General features: G+C 43.9%; 7 protein-coding genes across 7 annotated transcripts; 1 reads left to right on the forward strand and 6 right to left on the reverse strand.

Annotated features, from left to right (window-relative positions):
- Positions 1 to 1,207, reverse strand: EAE97_000475 (uncharacterized protein; the record flags this gene model as incomplete). Its single annotated transcript, XM_038870985.1, has 3 exons — positions 1 to 444; positions 546 to 851; positions 953 to 1,207. 3 exons carry the CDS (start codon positions 1,205 to 1,207, stop codon positions 1 to 3), a joined length of 1,005 nt encoding a protein of 334 aa, XP_038738346.1.
- A 255-nt stretch (positions 1,208 to 1,462) lies between these two features.
- Positions 1,463 to 4,496, reverse strand: EAE97_000476 (uncharacterized protein). Its single transcript, XM_038870986.1, has 4 exons — positions 3,187 to 4,496; positions 2,298 to 3,123; positions 2,181 to 2,240; positions 1,463 to 2,114 (listed from the first exon to the last, which is right to left on the reverse strand). The coding sequence occupies exons 2-4, from the start codon at positions 2,350 to 2,352 to the stop codon at positions 1,924 to 1,926; spliced, it is 306 nt and encodes a 101-aa protein (XP_038738347.1). The 5' UTR covers positions 2,353 to 3,123; positions 3,187 to 4,496; the 3' UTR covers positions 1,463 to 1,923.
- A 399-nt stretch (positions 4,497 to 4,895) lies between these two features.
- EAE97_000477 (uncharacterized protein) lies at positions 4,896 to 6,129 on the forward strand (the record flags this gene model as incomplete). Its single annotated transcript, XM_038870987.1, has 4 exons — positions 4,896 to 4,938; positions 4,998 to 5,202; positions 5,334 to 5,940; positions 5,992 to 6,129. The coding sequence occupies 4 exons, from the start codon at positions 4,896 to 4,898 to the stop codon at positions 6,127 to 6,129; spliced, it is 993 nt and encodes a 330-aa protein (XP_038738348.1).
- Positions 6,130 to 8,088: 1,959 nt separating this feature from the next.
- On the reverse strand, positions 8,089 to 9,319 carry EAE97_000478 (uncharacterized protein; the record flags this gene model as incomplete). The annotated part of the gene is made up of 3 exons (XM_038870988.1): positions 8,089 to 8,612; positions 8,665 to 9,244; positions 9,296 to 9,319. The coding sequence occupies 3 exons, from the start codon at positions 9,317 to 9,319 to the stop codon at positions 8,089 to 8,091; spliced, it is 1,128 nt and encodes a 375-aa protein (XP_038738349.1).
- A 930-nt stretch (positions 9,320 to 10,249) lies between these two features.
- On the reverse strand, positions 10,250 to 11,701 carry EAE97_000479 (uncharacterized protein; the record flags this gene model as incomplete). The annotated part of the gene is made up of 2 exons (XM_038870989.1): positions 10,250 to 11,594; positions 11,664 to 11,701. 2 exons carry the CDS (start codon positions 11,699 to 11,701, stop codon positions 10,250 to 10,252), a joined length of 1,383 nt encoding a protein of 460 aa, XP_038738350.1.
- A 1,784-nt stretch (positions 11,702 to 13,485) lies between these two features.
- On the reverse strand, positions 13,486 to 15,495 carry EAE97_000480 (uncharacterized protein; the record flags this gene model as incomplete). The annotated part of the gene is made up of 4 exons (XM_038870990.1): positions 13,486 to 13,714; positions 13,764 to 14,154; positions 14,207 to 14,586; positions 14,633 to 15,495. The coding sequence occupies 4 exons, from the start codon at positions 15,493 to 15,495 to the stop codon at positions 13,486 to 13,488; spliced, it is 1,863 nt and encodes a 620-aa protein (XP_038738351.1).
- A 1,149-nt stretch (positions 15,496 to 16,644) lies between these two features.
- EAE97_000481 (uncharacterized protein) lies at positions 16,645 to 18,075 on the reverse strand (the record flags this gene model as incomplete). The annotated part of the gene is made up of 1 exon (XM_038870991.1): positions 16,645 to 18,075. The coding sequence occupies one exon, from the start codon at positions 18,073 to 18,075 to the stop codon at positions 16,645 to 16,647; it is 1,431 nt and encodes a 476-aa protein (XP_038738352.1).
- Between the last annotated feature and the right edge of the window lie 80 nt (positions 18,076 to 18,155).

The raw sequence follows: 18,155 nt of genomic DNA on the forward strand, positions 1-18,155 counted from the left end.
TCATCTCCTTCTTTTGGAGTAAAAGGTCAAATTTGCTCTCGCGCTCGTACCGGTCTTATGTACCAAAATCCTCTTTTCCCAAACTGAACTCTTGCCTTCCACCACACTGATAATCTCCTCTGCAAACCTTTGTGCGAACATTCCACGCCCACTGCTCCTCGATTGTTTCTTGCTGGCCGAATCTAATATCCATTTGATAGCTTGTCTTCTCCTCTGTCTAACGCCCAAGGGTACGGGGATTTGAAGAGACGCTCCACCACCTGCAGCACCTTTCTGAGAACGAATACGTAAGAGAGGAGCGATGGAGTCGATAGCGGTAGTAAGATAGAGAACGGGATTTAGAGGAAGGTGGGATGGTGGGGGTGTGCCCGGAAGGAGGGGTCTGGCGGGGTTGGGTGTGGGTGGGGAGGCGGTTCGGAGATGGTTTAATATGAAAGACATGTTCTGCATTGAAAATATCGTAGATTAGCAAATTATTCTGCAATATCATAACATTAATCCCATGCGCAGCGAGTAACGCAAAAGGAAAGAACTAACGAGCCTACCCTCTGGGCAACACTCTTCTTGCCATGCTGCATCATCATGTTCGTAACCTGCGAAACGACGGGGTCGTATCTATATTTGAGGTTGTTGTTCGAAGGAATTGGTAGTTCTGGAAGTCCAAACTTGTGAACATCGATTGTAAGATCAGAGGCATTCGCGCCGTTTTCCAAATGACCGAGACGACCAAGAGCCATGAGATTGGCAAAGGAGACTTCATGGGCGAGGGCAGAGGCGGATTGGGTATCTTTGATATCTTCTTTGATAACTTCTGGGGCCTTGTCCTTTCCTTCCTGATCTCTCTTAAGAATCTGTGTCTATGGTTAGTAACTGTCATTCTCTGGTATCACAATGCTTCTTCATTTTTCAAATATGATTGGCGGAATTGGACCCCAGAAAAGAATGTAAATACCTCTTGAACATTTGTACTCTTTCCCATATCAGGAGGAGTCTCTCCAGTGATTTCAGCCATGTCTCTTGCCTCTTCACTGACGTGGCCGGCTACGTCTTCATCAGATCCATTTCTTGGAGGTTGCTTTCCCTCTGCGAAACCTCGACGGGCTGCTGGGGTAATTTTGAAGAAAGCAGGATTTCGAGGTGCGACAACTGTTCGTGGTCGAATGGTCAGTGACCTGCTTGCGCTGTGAAAGTTCAATCGTGGAGGCATGGTTGTGGATGTTGTCAAATCCAGATACTTTCTCCGCACTTGAGATCAACTTCGAATGGATGCACTAACCAAAATTTCGTGTGGCTGCCTAATAAGGCATCAAATTCATCTTGGGCAATGACGATCTTTCTTGGGCTGAACCACAGAACCATAACGCTGGGTCTGAATATTCTTGTCAAACAACATGGATCAGGGCTAGAACAATGTTTTAACTCATTTGTGGACTTTGATATGTGTTACGGTGACATTGAGTCCCTGTGACGGCATCGACCTCTACTTTTGCACGCTTGATAGTAAGAACCTCACTTAAAAACCACCACACAGGTCATAAATCGATGTGTAAGTCAGTATCTAATTCATTTCATGTCTTAATAATTCAAAGAGAACATCCACTTTTATTGCTAGTAACAAGTTCTGGAACCATTCCATGATTCGAAGTGATAAAATATATTCCATATCTCCAAAAAAAACAAGCTTTTTCACACCACCTCCCAAGAAGAAAAACATATCCGGAAAACTGTTGGGAATAACATGTACGCATTCAAACTCCAGCGCCCTTGCTGTCCTGTGAAAATCCACGGCGAAAACCATCCGACGCCTGAAGTATTATTGGCATTCGCCCATCCTTGCCGAAGCTGCAGCAAACGGCAAATCATCCTATTATCATCTCTTATCCTACAGGCTAAATTGAATCGTCGGCCGCAGTTTCGGTAGTTCTAGGTCATGTTGAAATTACCGCTCATTCGACTTTGGATAGGTGAGGTTGGGCTCGATCCAGTCAAACGGTTGAGTGCCACTTCTGCTGCATCCTCTTTCGCATTGTTGACGTACTGCCCATCGTACCAGAATCGTGCAGAAATATTCTGGCCCTGTACAGTTACTGTGCTAGACCATGCTGTTCGTCCACCTGAAACAAGTGTTAGAATCGGTTCTTTGAAGACTCGGTCTTGAGTGGAAGGTGAAGTGACATTACCTCTTCTATCTGACACGATCTGAAATACTGGGGGACGAATTTGTGCCTCGCGACATCTCTCTTGAGGAAATCAGTCAATTTGATGTTCAGTATTCATAGCACGAATTGCTTCATTACCTTCGAGCTTCTCTTGCCATGTAGCTGAGCCAGAACTGTATGATGAATAAGACATCTTCAATGGTGATTTCGTACTAGAAGGTCTGAAAGTGTTCAAGCTTTCAAGCTAGATCTGAGATTGAGTGCTAGTGATGTGGAGGAGAAACAGTGGGGAGCGGGTTCGGGAATGGCGTTATACTCCGCAGGAATTGAAGCTGGTCTTATAGATGATCCGCATGTACTCTTCAAAGTCTTCACGAAGGAGGGGGAGTGTTGAGAGTGATATGAAACTGTGAGGTGGCAGTCAAATAAAGTTGGATTGCTCTGCATCTGCATACCCATGTGCAACACGGCAGCTTGACTCTGGAATTTGTCTCGGCGTGATGAAATATATTTCAAAGAAGTAACGTCGATCGCCCGTAGCTTAGAGCCGTGTGTGTTGTCTCCATCGGTGGTTAGGACAGCTCATGTGTGACCTCCTACTGACGACTTCGGTAAAGTGTAGAAAAAGCAATTTGAGGCTTGAGACAGTAGCAGCGAGTGGAGATGCTCCAGCCAACGCTGGAGACACCTGTAGTAATTTGCAGTCTCGGATCGTCATGGGGCATTGGGAGAGTGAAATGAAAGCTGGCATATAGGTGTATGTATGTATGTATGTGTAGTGTGTATGGAAGTATGTGGGGTGGAAGGCAAAAGGTGCATATAGAGGGGCGGATCATATGCAAGAAGGTGACGATAGAAAAAAAAAGCTCTCCATAAAAGAAGCCCAATAAGAGTGCAAAGTGCCAAACCTTGCCAGAAAAAAAATGAGCTGCAGGAAGACGCACCCGAGATGTAGAAAGTACGACTACCTCTAATATTAGCTGATTTCAGGCCAATTGATTGAGTACTGAGACTTGATATCTCTCACCAGATTTGTTTTACTTTTTCCCCCAAAAAGGAAAAATGATAAGTTTGTAGGACCTGGGACTTTCTACCCCAGCATCTATAATCTTTGCAAATATAGATATACCATAATAGACAAAGCCATATATTACCCGGAAGTCGTGCGATATGATTGGTCAATTCGGAGCATTGAAAAAGCTGTAATGGTATGCCAGATTTCAATCTTCAATTTCCTTCTCTTTCCCACTACTGTAGATTTCCGAAGAGATGAGATCGAGGTGTCTGCAGGAACGGGTGCTTACATACATATTTATACATATTGATCAATGATCTTCAGGGTAGGTTGGGGTAAAAGTATATACCCCAGTGATAGCTACGGATAAGTACATCTGTACATTGAATCAAGCACTCAGCCCTGTGGCTTCTTCAACGGTGAGTCCACCGCTTCTCACTTCACCGCCCTCATGTGCCAACCAGATTCCAGAAGCCTGGACTAGACGTTTATCAAGATGAGCAAAGGGTGTGTCTAGCTTCATGAAACCTGGAGAACGGATAGATACTTGCATTTCGTCTAGAAAGACTTGGAAATAACAGTCGTACAGCAGATATTTCCAATTGGGATTCTCAAGTGGACTGATTGTGTCACCTCGACAAAGTTTGAAGAAAAGAACAGCCTACTTCGTAGAATAGAGGTCGCCTGCAAAAACTACCCAGAGGATAACATGCCGCACCCCGTCGGGTGCTCCGCTTACTTAACCGCCGTAGAATACGTTGGATCAACGGAGCTTTTTCCGTTCAACAAGGGAGTTGATAATGATGGGAGCCGTGAAGTACACAACCTAACAATGAAACATTTTGTTCATAGATAATATTGCGTGGCGGCGTGAGAGACGGACAAGTATATTCAAGGCTTGTCTATCAACACCTGAGCAGCCTTATTTTCGACAGCGCATTGACTGGATCTAGAATCTGTTGCTGCCCAAGTGTTCGAATATTTGAGGATAATTGAAGAGTTACTCATCAATATCATTCCATTGTCGGACGACATTTACTAGGATGTAAATTATATTACTCGGCCGGTTCTGGTGGTTTGACGATCAGGAACAGTCTTGCGTACTCGTCTCAGTGATTTGTATCACCAATTTCATGTGAAATATGTGAAATTGGCGGTGCGACCTATTCGGTGTCTAGAACCACGACACGTGACTATATGATCCACCACCAAATTATGTTCACGGTGTTGAAGACTTGAAGTAGAAAGAATGTTGTCCTGAGGTACGGATAGACAGACAATCATGAGACAGGGGATTTTTGGGAAGAAGACACGAAAACAACAAAAGCAACAATCTACTCTGGACCGTACAAAGAGAGTTTGCATCGGAGCAATAATCTTGATGAGATGGGGTCCAGCTGATTACCGTTTACCGTAATCTGAAGAATTGCAAGAAGACAAAACTAGCAGGTGTAAGCCGGTATAGCCTAGGCCCTAGTTGCCGTGCCTCGGTCTAAAGAATGTGGGGAAAGGAGCTTGTTACTTACAACACCAACCGTTTATTATTTTAACATCTTCCATACATATTTTGTTCTTAGACTTCGAATCATAATCGTTCTTTTGAATCATATTATTAGACATAAAGAGAGATATTAGAATAGACCATACATTCAATTCGATACACTTGTTAGATCAGACAAACCTACATCTCATCAGATCATTCGTTAGCAATCCTCGACATCATGCCTTTCAACACGAAACTCACCCAGGCCTTGGGTATCGAATGTAAGTTACACCCTCATGTCTTTCTCCGGACGACAGATCATTGATTCGGGATTATGTAGTACCTATTGTCCAAGGTGGTATGCAATGGGTGGGATATGCGGAGTTAGCAAGCGCCGTGAGCAATGCCGGAGGGTTGGGTATCCTCACAGCTTTAACGCAACCCACTCCAGAAGATCTACGCAAGGAGATTCGAAGATGTAGGGAAATGACGAAGAAGCCATTTGGTGTAAATATCACACTGTTACCTTCGATTAATCCCCCGGAGTAAGTTTCCGCAGATCTCAATCTCATCTCATGTTGATTCGCCGTTTGCTCCGTGTCTGTGGATCGCGAGTACAACATGGCCGTCAAGCCGCAAAAACTGCAAAATCAAACTGACCCGTGATTTCTTCCAGTTACGGTGCATACGCACAAGTCACTATCGATGAGGGAATTAAAGTTGTCGAGACAGCAGGAAACAGTCCAGGCCCTGTCATAAAGATGTTGAAGGCTGCTGGAATAATCATTCTACATAAATGTACGACCATCAGACATGCAGAGAGTGCAGTGAAGCTCGGCGTTGACTTTCTGAGCATCGATGGTTTCGAATGTGCTGGGCATGTTGGTGAAACTGATATCACGAACTTCATCCTCCTTAGTAGAGCTAGACAATCGCTCAAAGTTCCTTTCATTGCGTCTGGTGGATTCGCTGATGGCCAAGGTCTTGCGGCTGCGCTTTCGCTCGGTGCTGAAGGTATCAATATGGGAACACGATTTATGTGTACCGTCGAGGCACCAATACACGAGAACATCAAGAAAGAGATTGTCAAGGCCTCTGAAGTTGATACTCAGCTCGTTCTTCGAAGATGGAAGAACACCTCTCGCTTGTATAAAAACAAGGTTACTGCACAGGCAGTAAAGATTGAACAAGAGAGTAAGACTGGAGAGTTCGCGGAGGTTGCTCCTTATGTGAGCGGTAAGAGAGGTAGAGAAGTCTTTACCACTGGAGATCCCGATTACGGAGTACGTATCAATACCTAAACACTCATAACTCGCAAACTAATTATGTTTTAGGTTTGGACCGCAGGCCAAGTAATTGGTCTCATTCACGACATCCCCACGTGTGAGGTACTTTGTAAGAGAATCGAGAAGGAGGCCGTGGAGACATTGAACAAAGCTTCATCTCTCTTTCAGCCAACAAGCAAGCTCTGATTGTGTAGTGTCTCCATGTATGTATTTTACCATAATGATTGTTTTGATACCCTCGACATCTGGTTTCCCTACAATATGTGACAGGCAAATTACTTATGCTACTTATGGAGAGGTGCTTGCACTGTGATACCTGCTTAGTTGGCCAAAATACGTCTTCACAGTCTGATTGGCATCCAGCCCGACTAAACAACTCACAAAGTAATTTGAAGCTAATGTTTTTCCTTTGAATTTTTCTGCAGTTCCCTTTTCCTTCAACCATCTGAAACTTTAACTTGTGTGAAATTAATACACGTACCACAACACCGACATGACTGAAAGCATTTATCTGCATTACTAGAATTATCCTCCTTATCATCATGCACATAACAATTCAATTTATTCCCTCTGTCAGTCAAAGAAGTACCACAATCAAAACCAGCAAAGTTCAGAGAAACCTCCGCTCAGAAGCATCTCCTGAGAAGACGAAGACCGAGGAGACTGACCACTGAAGAACATGTATTTCCGAAAACTTTTTCATTGAAAACTTGAGCTGGCAGATTGATGATGAGTGGTTCTACTGTGGGCTCAAGAGTCCGGTGATATTACGGAGACGCGGCGCGAAATCAAAAGAGCGATTACAAGATATACGCGAGGTGGGTTGAGTGTTCTCACCATCCAGTCTAAAACTTGCCACTAATGCTACCCAGAATTGAACAAATGGGCGTCTTTTCGGTATCTACGGCTGCAGCCTTCTTTTTAAATCACTCAGTCGTTCTTCAGAGCCGCTCATGGGTCATCATTTGATCCGGCAGGACTCGTGCTCTTGCGGGGCTTCGAACACATGGTTGCCTTTTCTCTTCCGGGACTTGAAATCGGAATAGGCACATCACTTATAAGGACATTTAGTGAAGATTTCGTGGATCAGCTAGATGATTCTACGAGTTCTGATGAAAGATAATGCAGTGGGGAGAAAGCAACCGAAGATCGATCTAGCGGACGACTCGTGATTACTTCGGCTCCGTCGTCTTGTGAGAATGTAGTAAAGGGGGAACTGAATTTACGGATCATTGCACCTTCTCTGAAGCATGTTTTGCGAATGCTTAGAGTATCTATATAGGCAATGTATCCAGCTTATATCCTTTGTATTCATATGTATTACATCCGTTATTGCGATGGGATGACCACAAGTGAACCTCGGGGTCCTTACAGAAAGCGATGTATCAGTATAAACAAACCCCAACCGAAATCGTATACACTCGAACGACAGACGACGGGCGTTCCTATAGTATTCTGGATGTGAGTCAAATATCCATGTACTTCATCAGCGAGTTTCGCTACTGTCTTGTTGACGAGTTGATTCGGAAACTGTTGATGCGAGAATTCGCATGATGGAACGGAAGTGTTGGTTATAGTCTGTGAATTTCTTGGTGCATGGTTGCATTTCAATGGTATCGTATCTGCTGATGATATGCTGTACAAGGGGTAGAACATCAATCTAGACTTCGATTCATGTTGGATTAGCTTGAAACCCGAAAGTCTTGGGTGAAAACAGACTTTGTAGTAGGTACTCATCTTCTTTTCTTTTTGAATCTTCTGGAGTAATGGAAATATGAGAGTCTCACAAGCCGGTGTATGTAATCTATAAAAGGAGATTCTCAATGTTTTCCGAGTTAACTTCCGGAACTTTTTCAGCTTGCAGATTATGCTGTGTGCTAAAACTCCTGTTTTGTCATGTTTCTACACTTTGGTGTCACATTCAAAGCAGGATCGTAACGAAGTGTGAGTTCATAATTTTAATGATTTTAAAGCGTAAAACCATCTTATCGAAAGGCAGGCTACTGCTGTAAAAGAAGGAAATTTTCATATTTAATAACGCATCCTCCGGAACGCATCAAGTCCACCCATAGCTCATTACCCTAGCCTCTCTGCACATTTCATAATCCCCCATGAAACATGCAGCTGATAAATCCACCCCTCATATCAAAAACCGAATCGTCTTCTTTCATATGCCCGCTTCTTCCTCTCCTGGTGTGCCTGCATATCCTCTTTTTTGCCCATATTCGACCAGTACCAACTCGACTGGCCATGATGAATCCTGCAACTCATACTATACTCTTTCTCTAAATCACTCTGATAATAAACGAATGCCATATCGCTCCCCTCACTGGATTTGTACATACAATCCAAGCACATACCATGGAAGCTGGATTGGATTTCGTTTCGAATGCGTTTGATAGCAATCGAGTTCAGATGAACTCTACAATTCATACACGCCTTTTCCGGAATCACGCACACGAATTTGTCGAAACTGTCCAAGATTTCCTGGATACTCTTCTTGTTGGCTGACTCAATAGGCCAAATCTTCATCTTGCTAAGCCCTGTAATATAAGCAAAGCTGGAAAGCTCTTTGCAACTGCACCGTTGATGTATAAACCAGTCAAGTGGGTCAAAGACGCCTTTGAGGAGCTTCACACGGAGACTACCTCTGGCACTATTCAATGAGCCTATAGGACGTATTAAAACATTTTTGCTCATATCAATGAATGAAGAACTTACCCATGACTCTGGATGGCAAATGGAGGTGTCTGTGTCGCGATGGATTTGCCTCCTGAATATGATCTGCCATTCCATACGCCAACTTTCTTGTAATGAACTGAAACTCCTCGATACGATCAAGTTCATGGGTGAGGTATAGAAAGGATCTCATGTCGTCAAGACTCTTCTTTTCGATCTTCTGATTCTTGAACCATTGTGGTGACCAATCTCTCAATTTTTTTATGCCATCATGCATCTGACGGTATCCGCAGATCTGGATGGCTTCATATATTTCCTCAGCTTCGAGGTCGTACATATCATCGATCATGTCCTGATGCAAGATCCGAAACCAAAGCTCATAACTCTTCACGGTTCCATCCTCGATGTCTACTGTGGTCTGCTTGGATTCCTTGGCCCATCCTTCGAGGCAAGTATTGAATACTGAAGAATTGTCTGTGAGAACCTTCCTGGAAACTCTGTAAGTTGCGAGAACGGTGGTTTGTTCCGATTTTCTTTCAGTAACGGGATCGATGGTAGTCTTCTTGTCGATGAGTCGGATAGTCAGGTCTCCTTTGGGCTCGATGATTAAATGAACTGGTGGCTAACAACAAGTCAGTAATTGAACGAGGGTCTCTCTGGGCATATCGCTTACTGCTGGGGGTGGATGGCTTGCCATTGTTACTCTTGTTACTACAATCTTTGATCTGAAGCTTGTCGTTGATCTTACTTGAGAAGTTGGAGATCGAAGAATGGAAAGCCATAGGCTGAGAGGACATATTTATAAGAGTGTTAGCACTAGCGTAGGAAACCTAGAAAGAAGCGAAATCGAAGAACTTCGAGTGAATATCCAAGGGCGAGATAAGACGGGACAAAGGTGATAGATTGAAGGTCAAATAGGTAACATATCGATACCAAAGGTGAACAGACAAGACAAATCCAGGACATTGAAACTCAAACAATATGAAAGCGAAAGCTGATGGATAGTTTAGACCAGAGCACAAACACGAGAGAGGTCTTCGAATCAATAGCCATTGTCATCTGAACATATACATGAAGTGGTATTGATCCACCTCTTCCTGCCTCTAAAATGACCTAGCAATGGTGAGAACCAATGAATATACTAGTGGATAGAAGCAAAAGTAGAGACAAGTTATTTAAGCAACCCTCAAAGAACGCACCGAGATCTCTTCCCTCCTACAAAACAGCCAAAAATGCAACGCTAAATTAACCAACTTAAATCATCTAGCTATTAATCAATCTTCAAAGTGACCATATAGTAGTCTTCTTTTCAATATCAGGGTATCTCAAACACATCTCTCAACTTATCATCACCCATCTCAAGCCATCTTATTCATTCCCAAGGTTATCTGATGTCCTCCAGACCCATAATAATCAAAAAATAGACCATCAAAATAGCAAAACTGGAGGTCCCCAGAAACATCGGCTTTCCGTACGTTTTTTCTGTTACACTGTTATTACACTGTTACACCAACTCACAGGCGTTCATTTGGAACACGGACTTGCCTACTGTGCCATCTGGCCCGTGAGTTGGTGCTGGAAGTAGGCGATTTCCTATATTTATAAGTAATAAGCGTAGGTCGCAGATTCACTCAGTATCGATCCGATCTTGTACCGGAACTTGGACTGCGGGCGCATGTTCGGCAGCCGTATCTTTGAATGCTGCTTCAGCTTGCGGCACTGAATCTGATTGGCCAACAATTGCATCTTTTTGACGGACAGCATCCCAATTCACATTGTTACTAGTAGCGGCGATTTCTGCTTTTCTAAGCCAATCCTCCCACTTCGGTGTCGTTGGTGCAGCCCCACTCGTCTTCACCCATCCAATTTTCTTTGTCTCTCGGATCGCGTACCATAATGTTCTAGTGAAAGAAGGCCTTCCTTCAACATCGTTCGCGTCCTGCTCCAGATTTGCTCCTTGCGCATCTTCAGGCGTAACATCTATCCATTCATAGCTCGACAGATCCCAGAATCTCCTTTTGTTCATCAAAGCTACGCCCCAGTATGCACCGTTGAGAACGATGTAGGACGCACCAATAGAGATTTGCATTTGGAAATCGCAATTTCCAAGAAGCACGACGGAAACCATGAGTAGACAAGTACCGATGCCGACAAGTACTCGGTAAGTATCTGTGCCAACATAGTATTGGCATTCCTCAGTTCCATTATATAGTTCACGGGCAATCTCTTCATTGCATCTGACTACGACGAATGCTCCTTCCCTGGTGCGGATCACGACATCGCCCAACGGAACGGGACTGTTGTTGTTGCGATTCATGAGAGCGGGTGACCAATAAGATGCATAACCAACAATTGATGAGGCAAGGGAGATGGTAAAGAGTGCAACGCATGCTGTCCCGTCATGGGTCAATACCGCCCATATAAAAAGACCAATGGTCAAGAAGAATGATATCAGAGAAAGACAGTTGAGAGGTGACCAGAATTTAGCTGGTACGTGGGGTTTCTTGTTGTCAACATTGGTCCCGCGATGGGTGATTCTGGATCTAAGTGTATCCCGACGTCGAGGTTGAGGCGTTATGCCGCTCTCTAAGTGTGAATTTTCAATACTGCTAGAAGCAGAAACCTGCCTCTCTTTATTCGCGGGTGTAGGTGGAGTCACCTCCTGAGTACGGGCATTTTTATGCTCGATTTCGAAGACCTTGAACTCGAAAGGCTTGAGCTCTTCTATTGGATGTATGATATTTGGGAAGAAGTTGAGTGATTGCACATATACTCCGTTATGTACACCGACCACGGCAGCGTTAACTTGTGGCATTCGAGAGGGACGCGAAGATTTGAGGAGGACTTGTGGGGCAGGAATGATTCGAGGGAGCATGCACATCCAAGACGAGGTCATGGTCTGAGAGTGATCAGCCATGGCAGATTCCCCTATGACTGCCAAAAGTGACACGATATCTAATCGCCATCCTTCACTGTGGTAGTTGTTAGTCTATGGACAGGATATGAGAAGCATGCGAATAATGATATGATATCTAACATACCGAGACTCTTTCCCCGAGGGAAACCATGCGTTTGACATCTCCACTACTGTGCCGAAGGTCTGATGGCTGTCGTCTAAAGTCTTCGAGGTTCGACTTCGAGTCAAATGTGGTAACCGTGCCTGTCGCTTTGTTTTCTCTTTCCTCCTTTCTCACCTACGTCTCAAATCCGCAAATATCAGTTTTCGCTTTCTCAAATACCACTCTTTTAGTATCTCATCCTTTTTATTTTCGTTCGACTCTTTACTCCCCCATGAAAGAAGACCTCGTATATTTATTATTCATAGGAGAAGATCAAAAAAAGAAATACACAGAGCCTCATGCCAGCTTGCCCACCTAGTACATTTCATCCGATTCCATACCCCCTCCATCTTCAACAAGGGACCCAAAAGGGCAATCGCGTCTCACAAGCCCTGGGAGCTGAAAACCGCGGAGCCAGTAGCGCGTGGGTTAGAGATACCATTACAGGGGATGTGTCAGAGGGCTGTGCCTAAGTGTACACACCCACCTCGTCAGCCTACTTTGCACATTGCTTTTATATGACGAAGGTTTGTTTGTGGAGCTTGTGGGAATTCGAAAATGTTTGGTATAAGATATACTTTAGATATCCTTTCTTGGCTACTGAAAAGAGCTTTGTCATATGATTAGATAATTCGAATGTTTTGTTTATTCTTAAAATCCTCGAAAGCTTAAATTTCCTGTTAATCCGGATGTTGTTAAGAGAATTTAGCGATTATGTCCTAACACTTAGCGTCCGTTCAGCGTTCAAACCACTCTAAAGTCCTAGTGACTCCCTTCCGTGAGTCCCGTCGAAACTAAATCCATATAATAGTGCAGGCCAAGCCCTATAAGTGGATATTAAATACCCTCCAGAGACTAGCAGTGCCCTTTAGTACCCCGTTGTTTCGCATTTTCAAAGTTTCCTAACCACATGTTCATCTAATTTTTGTTTTGTGCATAGATTTTCCGTTTGTTTTCCGTTTGTCAACACAACAGGTTCAGCAAAATCTACATTCGGCGGCTATGCATGCACGAAACTTCGAAGAGGCAAGGAGGCGGCACAGCAAACAGGGACTCGGAAGAAGAAAAGCGATTTGTTTGAATCTTTCTTCCATCATACATTGTGGGGCGGAAATGGACGCTCTTCGTTGGTAAATGAAGGGGTATTTATCATACGCGGCGTTCACGGTTAATAGAGAATATTGCTGTTCTATCTATAATTGATGAGACGCGTCCACCTACTGCATATATCGAATCTCTTTTCTACTTTCGTTACCACCAAATAATTGATTGGGTGTCAAATAATGACCAGCTCTTCCATAATGCCGTGGTGCCGTCTTGGAAATCGAAATCATACTACATAGGTATTTGTAGATGTCTACCCGTAGGTACCCGTCTAGGCATGTGGTCGTTTCAAGTCTGAATGTAATGGCTGGAGTCATTCCTTTCTTATTACTCATGTCAGCTTCAGGTTAGGATTTGTCCAACTTCAACGATAGATATATGAGGACCAAGTTCGAGACAAGAATCTCATAATTAAAAAATATGGTAAAATCGTAGTAAAAAGTCATCAAGTATAATAATGAAGATAATACACCCAAAATCCAAAGTAAGAAGTCGTCTCTCGTTGTGACTCGTATATCAAAATCGTGTGCGCCTCAACGCCCTCAATCGTCTCGCTCCACCCATTTTCTGATTTACAGCCCACAGCCTCATCTTACATGCAGTCAGTGGTATTAAATGAAGTTAAAAACAACGAAAGAGCCCGAACAAGGCACGATGGTCGTGTAACTTCAATCGCTTCCCTGATCGTCTTGGTAAATGATCAATGTCGATCAGATGCTGGTGTCCATTCATTTACCCAACTATACTCATCAACGATCCACTGACAGTAATCTCTCCATCTCGTGGTCCATTCCTTAGTAACTTCTCTTCTCTCCTCGTTATCCATGCAGCTATATTCCAAACTCCACTGTGCAAGTTGCTTCCAGCCATGGAGAGACATTGATTCAGAGCCAACCATTACTTGATAGAAGTCGTGAGACAAGGACGATCTATTATCTGTTAGTGAACGTTTGTTTGATGAGAATTAAGGGAACATGCCTATAGAATGTAGCATTATCGCTGTTAATCGTACAAGGCACATCGTTTGCCAGTAATACTGGGAGGTTGTGTCCCGCAATGTTCGGAGTGAGGCCAAGAACCTCGTTAGAGATAGGACATGATTCGATGGCAATTTTCTTTTCTTTGAATATTTCCATTAGAATAGGATGTCTTGCGACTGCATAGCCGTGTCCTATTCTCTTCGCATTTAGTAATATCGCATCAAAGAGATTGCCGTCCACTTTTCCGCCAACCTCTAGCGTCTCCCCACAATGGAACAGAAAAGGGATTTCTAGCTTTTGATCTCTACATTTCCGACGGAATGCAAGAAACTCGGGCACGAAATGTCGAAGCTCGTTTCCCATCTCTTCATGGCCCACAAGATCAAACCCTAGATTCTCATTAGTGGAAGTGTGTAGGTTTGACGTTTGAAGCAGACTAACCACAAAGCAGTTTCTGATATTTCTTCTTTAAATCAATGCACTCGTTTAAAGCTATCTCAATTTTGCCTCTATCAAATGAGCGAGGTGTGCAATAAATGACTTTCATGCCCCCGAAGTACTGGCCCTTGCTTCGAATCTCTTGCATGGCCCGGTGGAGCTCTTCGTTGATGATATGCATGATCCCCTCATTGCCAATAGTTCTTGTGCCATCATCAGACTTGAGGGAATTGGTAGCCATAAAATTCGGGCGTATCTCGGCATACTGGATGTTATCTTTGACGAAATCTTTAATGCACTCCTTGGTGTAGTTCCTGAATGCGGACTCATAAGCAAATAATCCTTTCATCATCTGAGTCCTATAATTGAACTTTTCCCAGATGCTAATTATGTTAGCCGTGAAATTTCCCATCGAATATGTATACATACCCGCGACCAGTTTGAGAACAACCATGGGCCTCGTCTTCCGAAATCAACATTTTTCTCTCGAGCCATATTTCAGCACCAGTCGTGCCGCTCAGCCTTGTGTCATTTTCGTCTACAAAATTGAACTGCCTTTGAAATTGCTTGTATGGCATCCATCTGTTGGAGACATAATCAATATCTGTGACATCTCCCAGAGGAACATAAGTTTCTTTTTCCTCTCCTTTCACGTGAGTTGCTTCATGAGGTGTCATTACCATAAAAGAGATTCGTGAAGCTGTGTAATTTTCTCGTGACGTTAGAGGTAGAGTACTACGGATGTACATTGCATCAATATCTCTAGCTTGTTGTATCAAGAACTGTGCTGGTAAACATGAATTGAAATGAATGTGAAGGTGGGCTCCTTTTGGCATTCGCTTTGCAATCTGCAATAATTTCGTGTCATTGATGAGATCCACGTTTCCCAGAAAGTGCTCTCCTTGAGTTCTCTTTTCAGTAGCGAGATCTTTTGCGTCGACTGGTTCTCCATGAGGATTTTCCCAATCATAGTTCCTGATTCTCTGAACAATTCTCGCCGCCTTTTTTTCCACTTCTGAAGCCAAATCTTCAGCTTTCGCATCAAATGCAGTTTTTCGTTCAGCCAGCTGAAGAGACTGAAGAGCCTTATCATAATCTTCTTGAGTGTCGAATTCTCTTTTCTCAATCGCGAGACGCCAGATTTCCTTTGCTCTTGTCCCAGGTCTTCCAGATTGAGGCATCTTCAAGATACTGGATCTCGGCTTCTCTCTCTGGATCTCTTTGATTTCGCTATCCGGCGCTTCCTCGCCGTCTTTCAGTGTAGAGCACAAAACACCCATCCCATCCAGCATGAATATCACGACGTTCTACAAGCAATACAGCTTGATAAGATTATAAGCTAGATTGACAATAAATCGATATCCGTACAGATTGTCGTTGCCAGATCGCCCATATTTGTTGGAGATGTTGTAAAAATTGTCACGATCGCATGCTCGAGTGCCCTTGTGAGTACTCAGCCACCCTGATCAGTGAGTGAGATTACTGTGGTATTTGCCAAAGAGATTAGAGCTCTCTATTGGCTGCAGACCTCGTGCCTGTGTGATGAGAGCGCTAGACCTGCGTTGGGTTGTATTTTGCAAGCGGTTGTCAAATCATGAACTGGAATTTATTCAAAATAAAGGACTTCTTTTGTATATGATTGTTCAAGAGCGAATCAAGGGAGGAAGGAATAGCGTCGCGGTTACATTCTATAATAATAATTATTATTGTGAAAAGCTCGAAAGAGATCGCAAATAAGTATCAATGGCTGGTAGTTATCAAGATAAGCAGGCTTATCATCGATCGAGCATGGCAATGCAAGGCTGAATTCAAGGCGATCTCGTGTAACCATGGAACTGGAACTTTTACTACCTGGGTACCTAGTATATATGCAGACCACGGTTGACCATCTTAGTTGATGACAGCCGAGCTTGGCCCATTACCGGTGGCCTTTTTACGTTGGGGATGGCATCAATTGCTGTTCACACGGGCTACACGAAGCTCGCCGAATACTTATCAGCGCTTGTACAGCACACACATACATTACTACTAGAGCTCAGCTCTGAGCAATTGGGAAATTGGTGTCGTAAATATTGGCCCAAGCACTTCAGAATTGTCATCTAAGTGGAGAACATGTTCTGTTGTGAAATATATGAACACATCCAGTACGTGAAGTCTTAAAATTAAGCCCCAGGACGTGTTCATTGCTTCCCAGTCCCGGTTGGTCTCAAAACATTCACGAAGAGGAAGTCGGTGTGCGGGAGACGAAGTCTGAAAGTTTATCATGTACAGAGGACAACTTTTGTATTATGAATGTAGCGAAACTACTCTATTATGTGAATTTGCGCCAAACGCTCCTTTGCTACCCAGCCAATTTGATCGCCTGAAAGGTCTAAAATCTTTCTTATGCTAAAACATTGGCATCCATTCATTATCAAGCTACCAATCCAAAAGGTAGATTTCTAATCCTCGAATTTGATGCCCTTTTTTCCTTCAACGTCAATGAAACCGCCTCTGTAACTTCCACGCTTCTTCTTGTTCTTCTCCTTGGTGAAACCCTTGCCTTTTGTAACGATCAAATCCTCATGAGCCTTTAGCGCATAATCATATGGTACGAATGCGTTACTGGACAATCTCGGGTCGACTTTGGTGTCTTTTGGAATGCGAGAAAATGGTACGTTTTGTTTTCTAGGAAGCTTCGCGGCGGGCATTGGTGGCAATGGGGGATCCAGTACTTTGTCATTAGATGAGCCCTTGCCTTCGGAAAGAGTCTCGCTGGTGTCTGAGCTAGCCCCTGGCTCTTTCTTTGTAACTTTGCCAGAATCGCTCTCGGAATCAGAGTCGGAACTGGAGTCGGAAGATGAATCAGAATCAGAATCAGGCAATGGAGTTTTCTTTGCAATTGATTGTGTAGAAGAATCGGAATCGGAATCAGAGTCAGAATCGGAGTCGGAGTCGGAAGAATCAGAAGAGCTAGAATCGTCTTCAGAGCTAGACTCCGATGAAGATGCTGAAGACTCTTTGTCGGTAGCAGCTGTCTTGGCCTTCTTAGATTTTGGGGCATCTTCTTCTGAACTTGAATCCGAATCGGATGACGATGAATCGCTATCTGAAGTAGCTTTTCGTTTCAAAGTGTTGACTTTTGGTTTCGGTGAGGGAGATTTAACAACTGATGGCGCATCATCTTCATCATCAGCATCACTATCGGAACTGCTAGAAGAGGACGACGAGGAAGACGAAGACGAAGAAGAGGAAGAAGAGGAAGATCTTCGGGAAGCATTTTTCTTGGCCGGTGGAGCATCTGCCATCTCGACATCACTTTCCTCTTCGCTTTCCTCCTCACTGCTCGAATCACTACTGTCACTGCTGCTACTGCTGCTGCTCGAGGTATCCTCAGAAGAAGCCTTGGGTGCCTTTGGCTTTGGGGTTTCGCTGTTTTGAATGGCCGCAGCTTTGAGTGCCGCAATCTCCTCTTTGGACGCCTGCCATTCATTGTATATATCTTCAAGGGAGTTGGTAGTGCTGTTGCTTCCTGCAGTTGCCTCCTCTCGGTTGCGACGTTCAGTCTTCAAGGTGCGACTAGTTTGCATGAGTTCGTGCTGCTCGAGAAATTTGCCGACAAGATCGAGTAAATGAGAAGGAATTCCAGACTTTGGGGGTTCGCCTGCATCTCGACGGTTGAGAAGATCTTGTGCAATTTTTTTGTCCTGCTTGTTTTTCGAACGTCCTTCGTTGCCAGATTTGTTAGCTGGGGCTGGATTGGCATCAGCACCAGAGCCGGCAGGGAAAAGCCAATCTGGTTGTGGTTGACCAGCAGGTGTTCTTCTCTTTCCCAATGCCTGCATATTGGCATTATCTGCCCCCATACCGCGCTTGTTCTGCTTTGGCCTCATGTTTGAATGAATGCAATTGAAGATATATTGGGTTGGGTATTGAACGCAAAAAATAAAAAACTACAGCTTATCGGCAGAAA

This window comes from Botrytis byssoidea, assembly GCF_014898295.1.
Source record: "Botrytis byssoidea strain MUCL 94 chromosome Unknown BBYS_001, whole genome shotgun sequence".
Lineage (NCBI taxonomy): Eukaryota > Fungi > Ascomycota > Leotiomycetes > Helotiales > Sclerotiniaceae > Botrytis > Botrytis byssoidea.

Coding starts and splice junctions, on each gene's coding strand:
- EAE97_000476 (XM_038870986.1), bottom strand. CDS start 2,352: ATGTCTTATTCATCATACAGTTCTGGCTCAGCTACATGGCAAGAGAAG. Junction 2,241..2,297: donor ATGGCAAGAGAAGCTCGAAG/GTAATGAAGCAA, acceptor GATTTCCTCAAG/AGAGATGTCGCGAGGCACAA. Junction 2,115..2,180: donor GATCGTGTCAGATAGAAGAG/GTAATGTCACTT, acceptor CACTTGTTTCAG/GTGGACGAACAGCATGGTCT.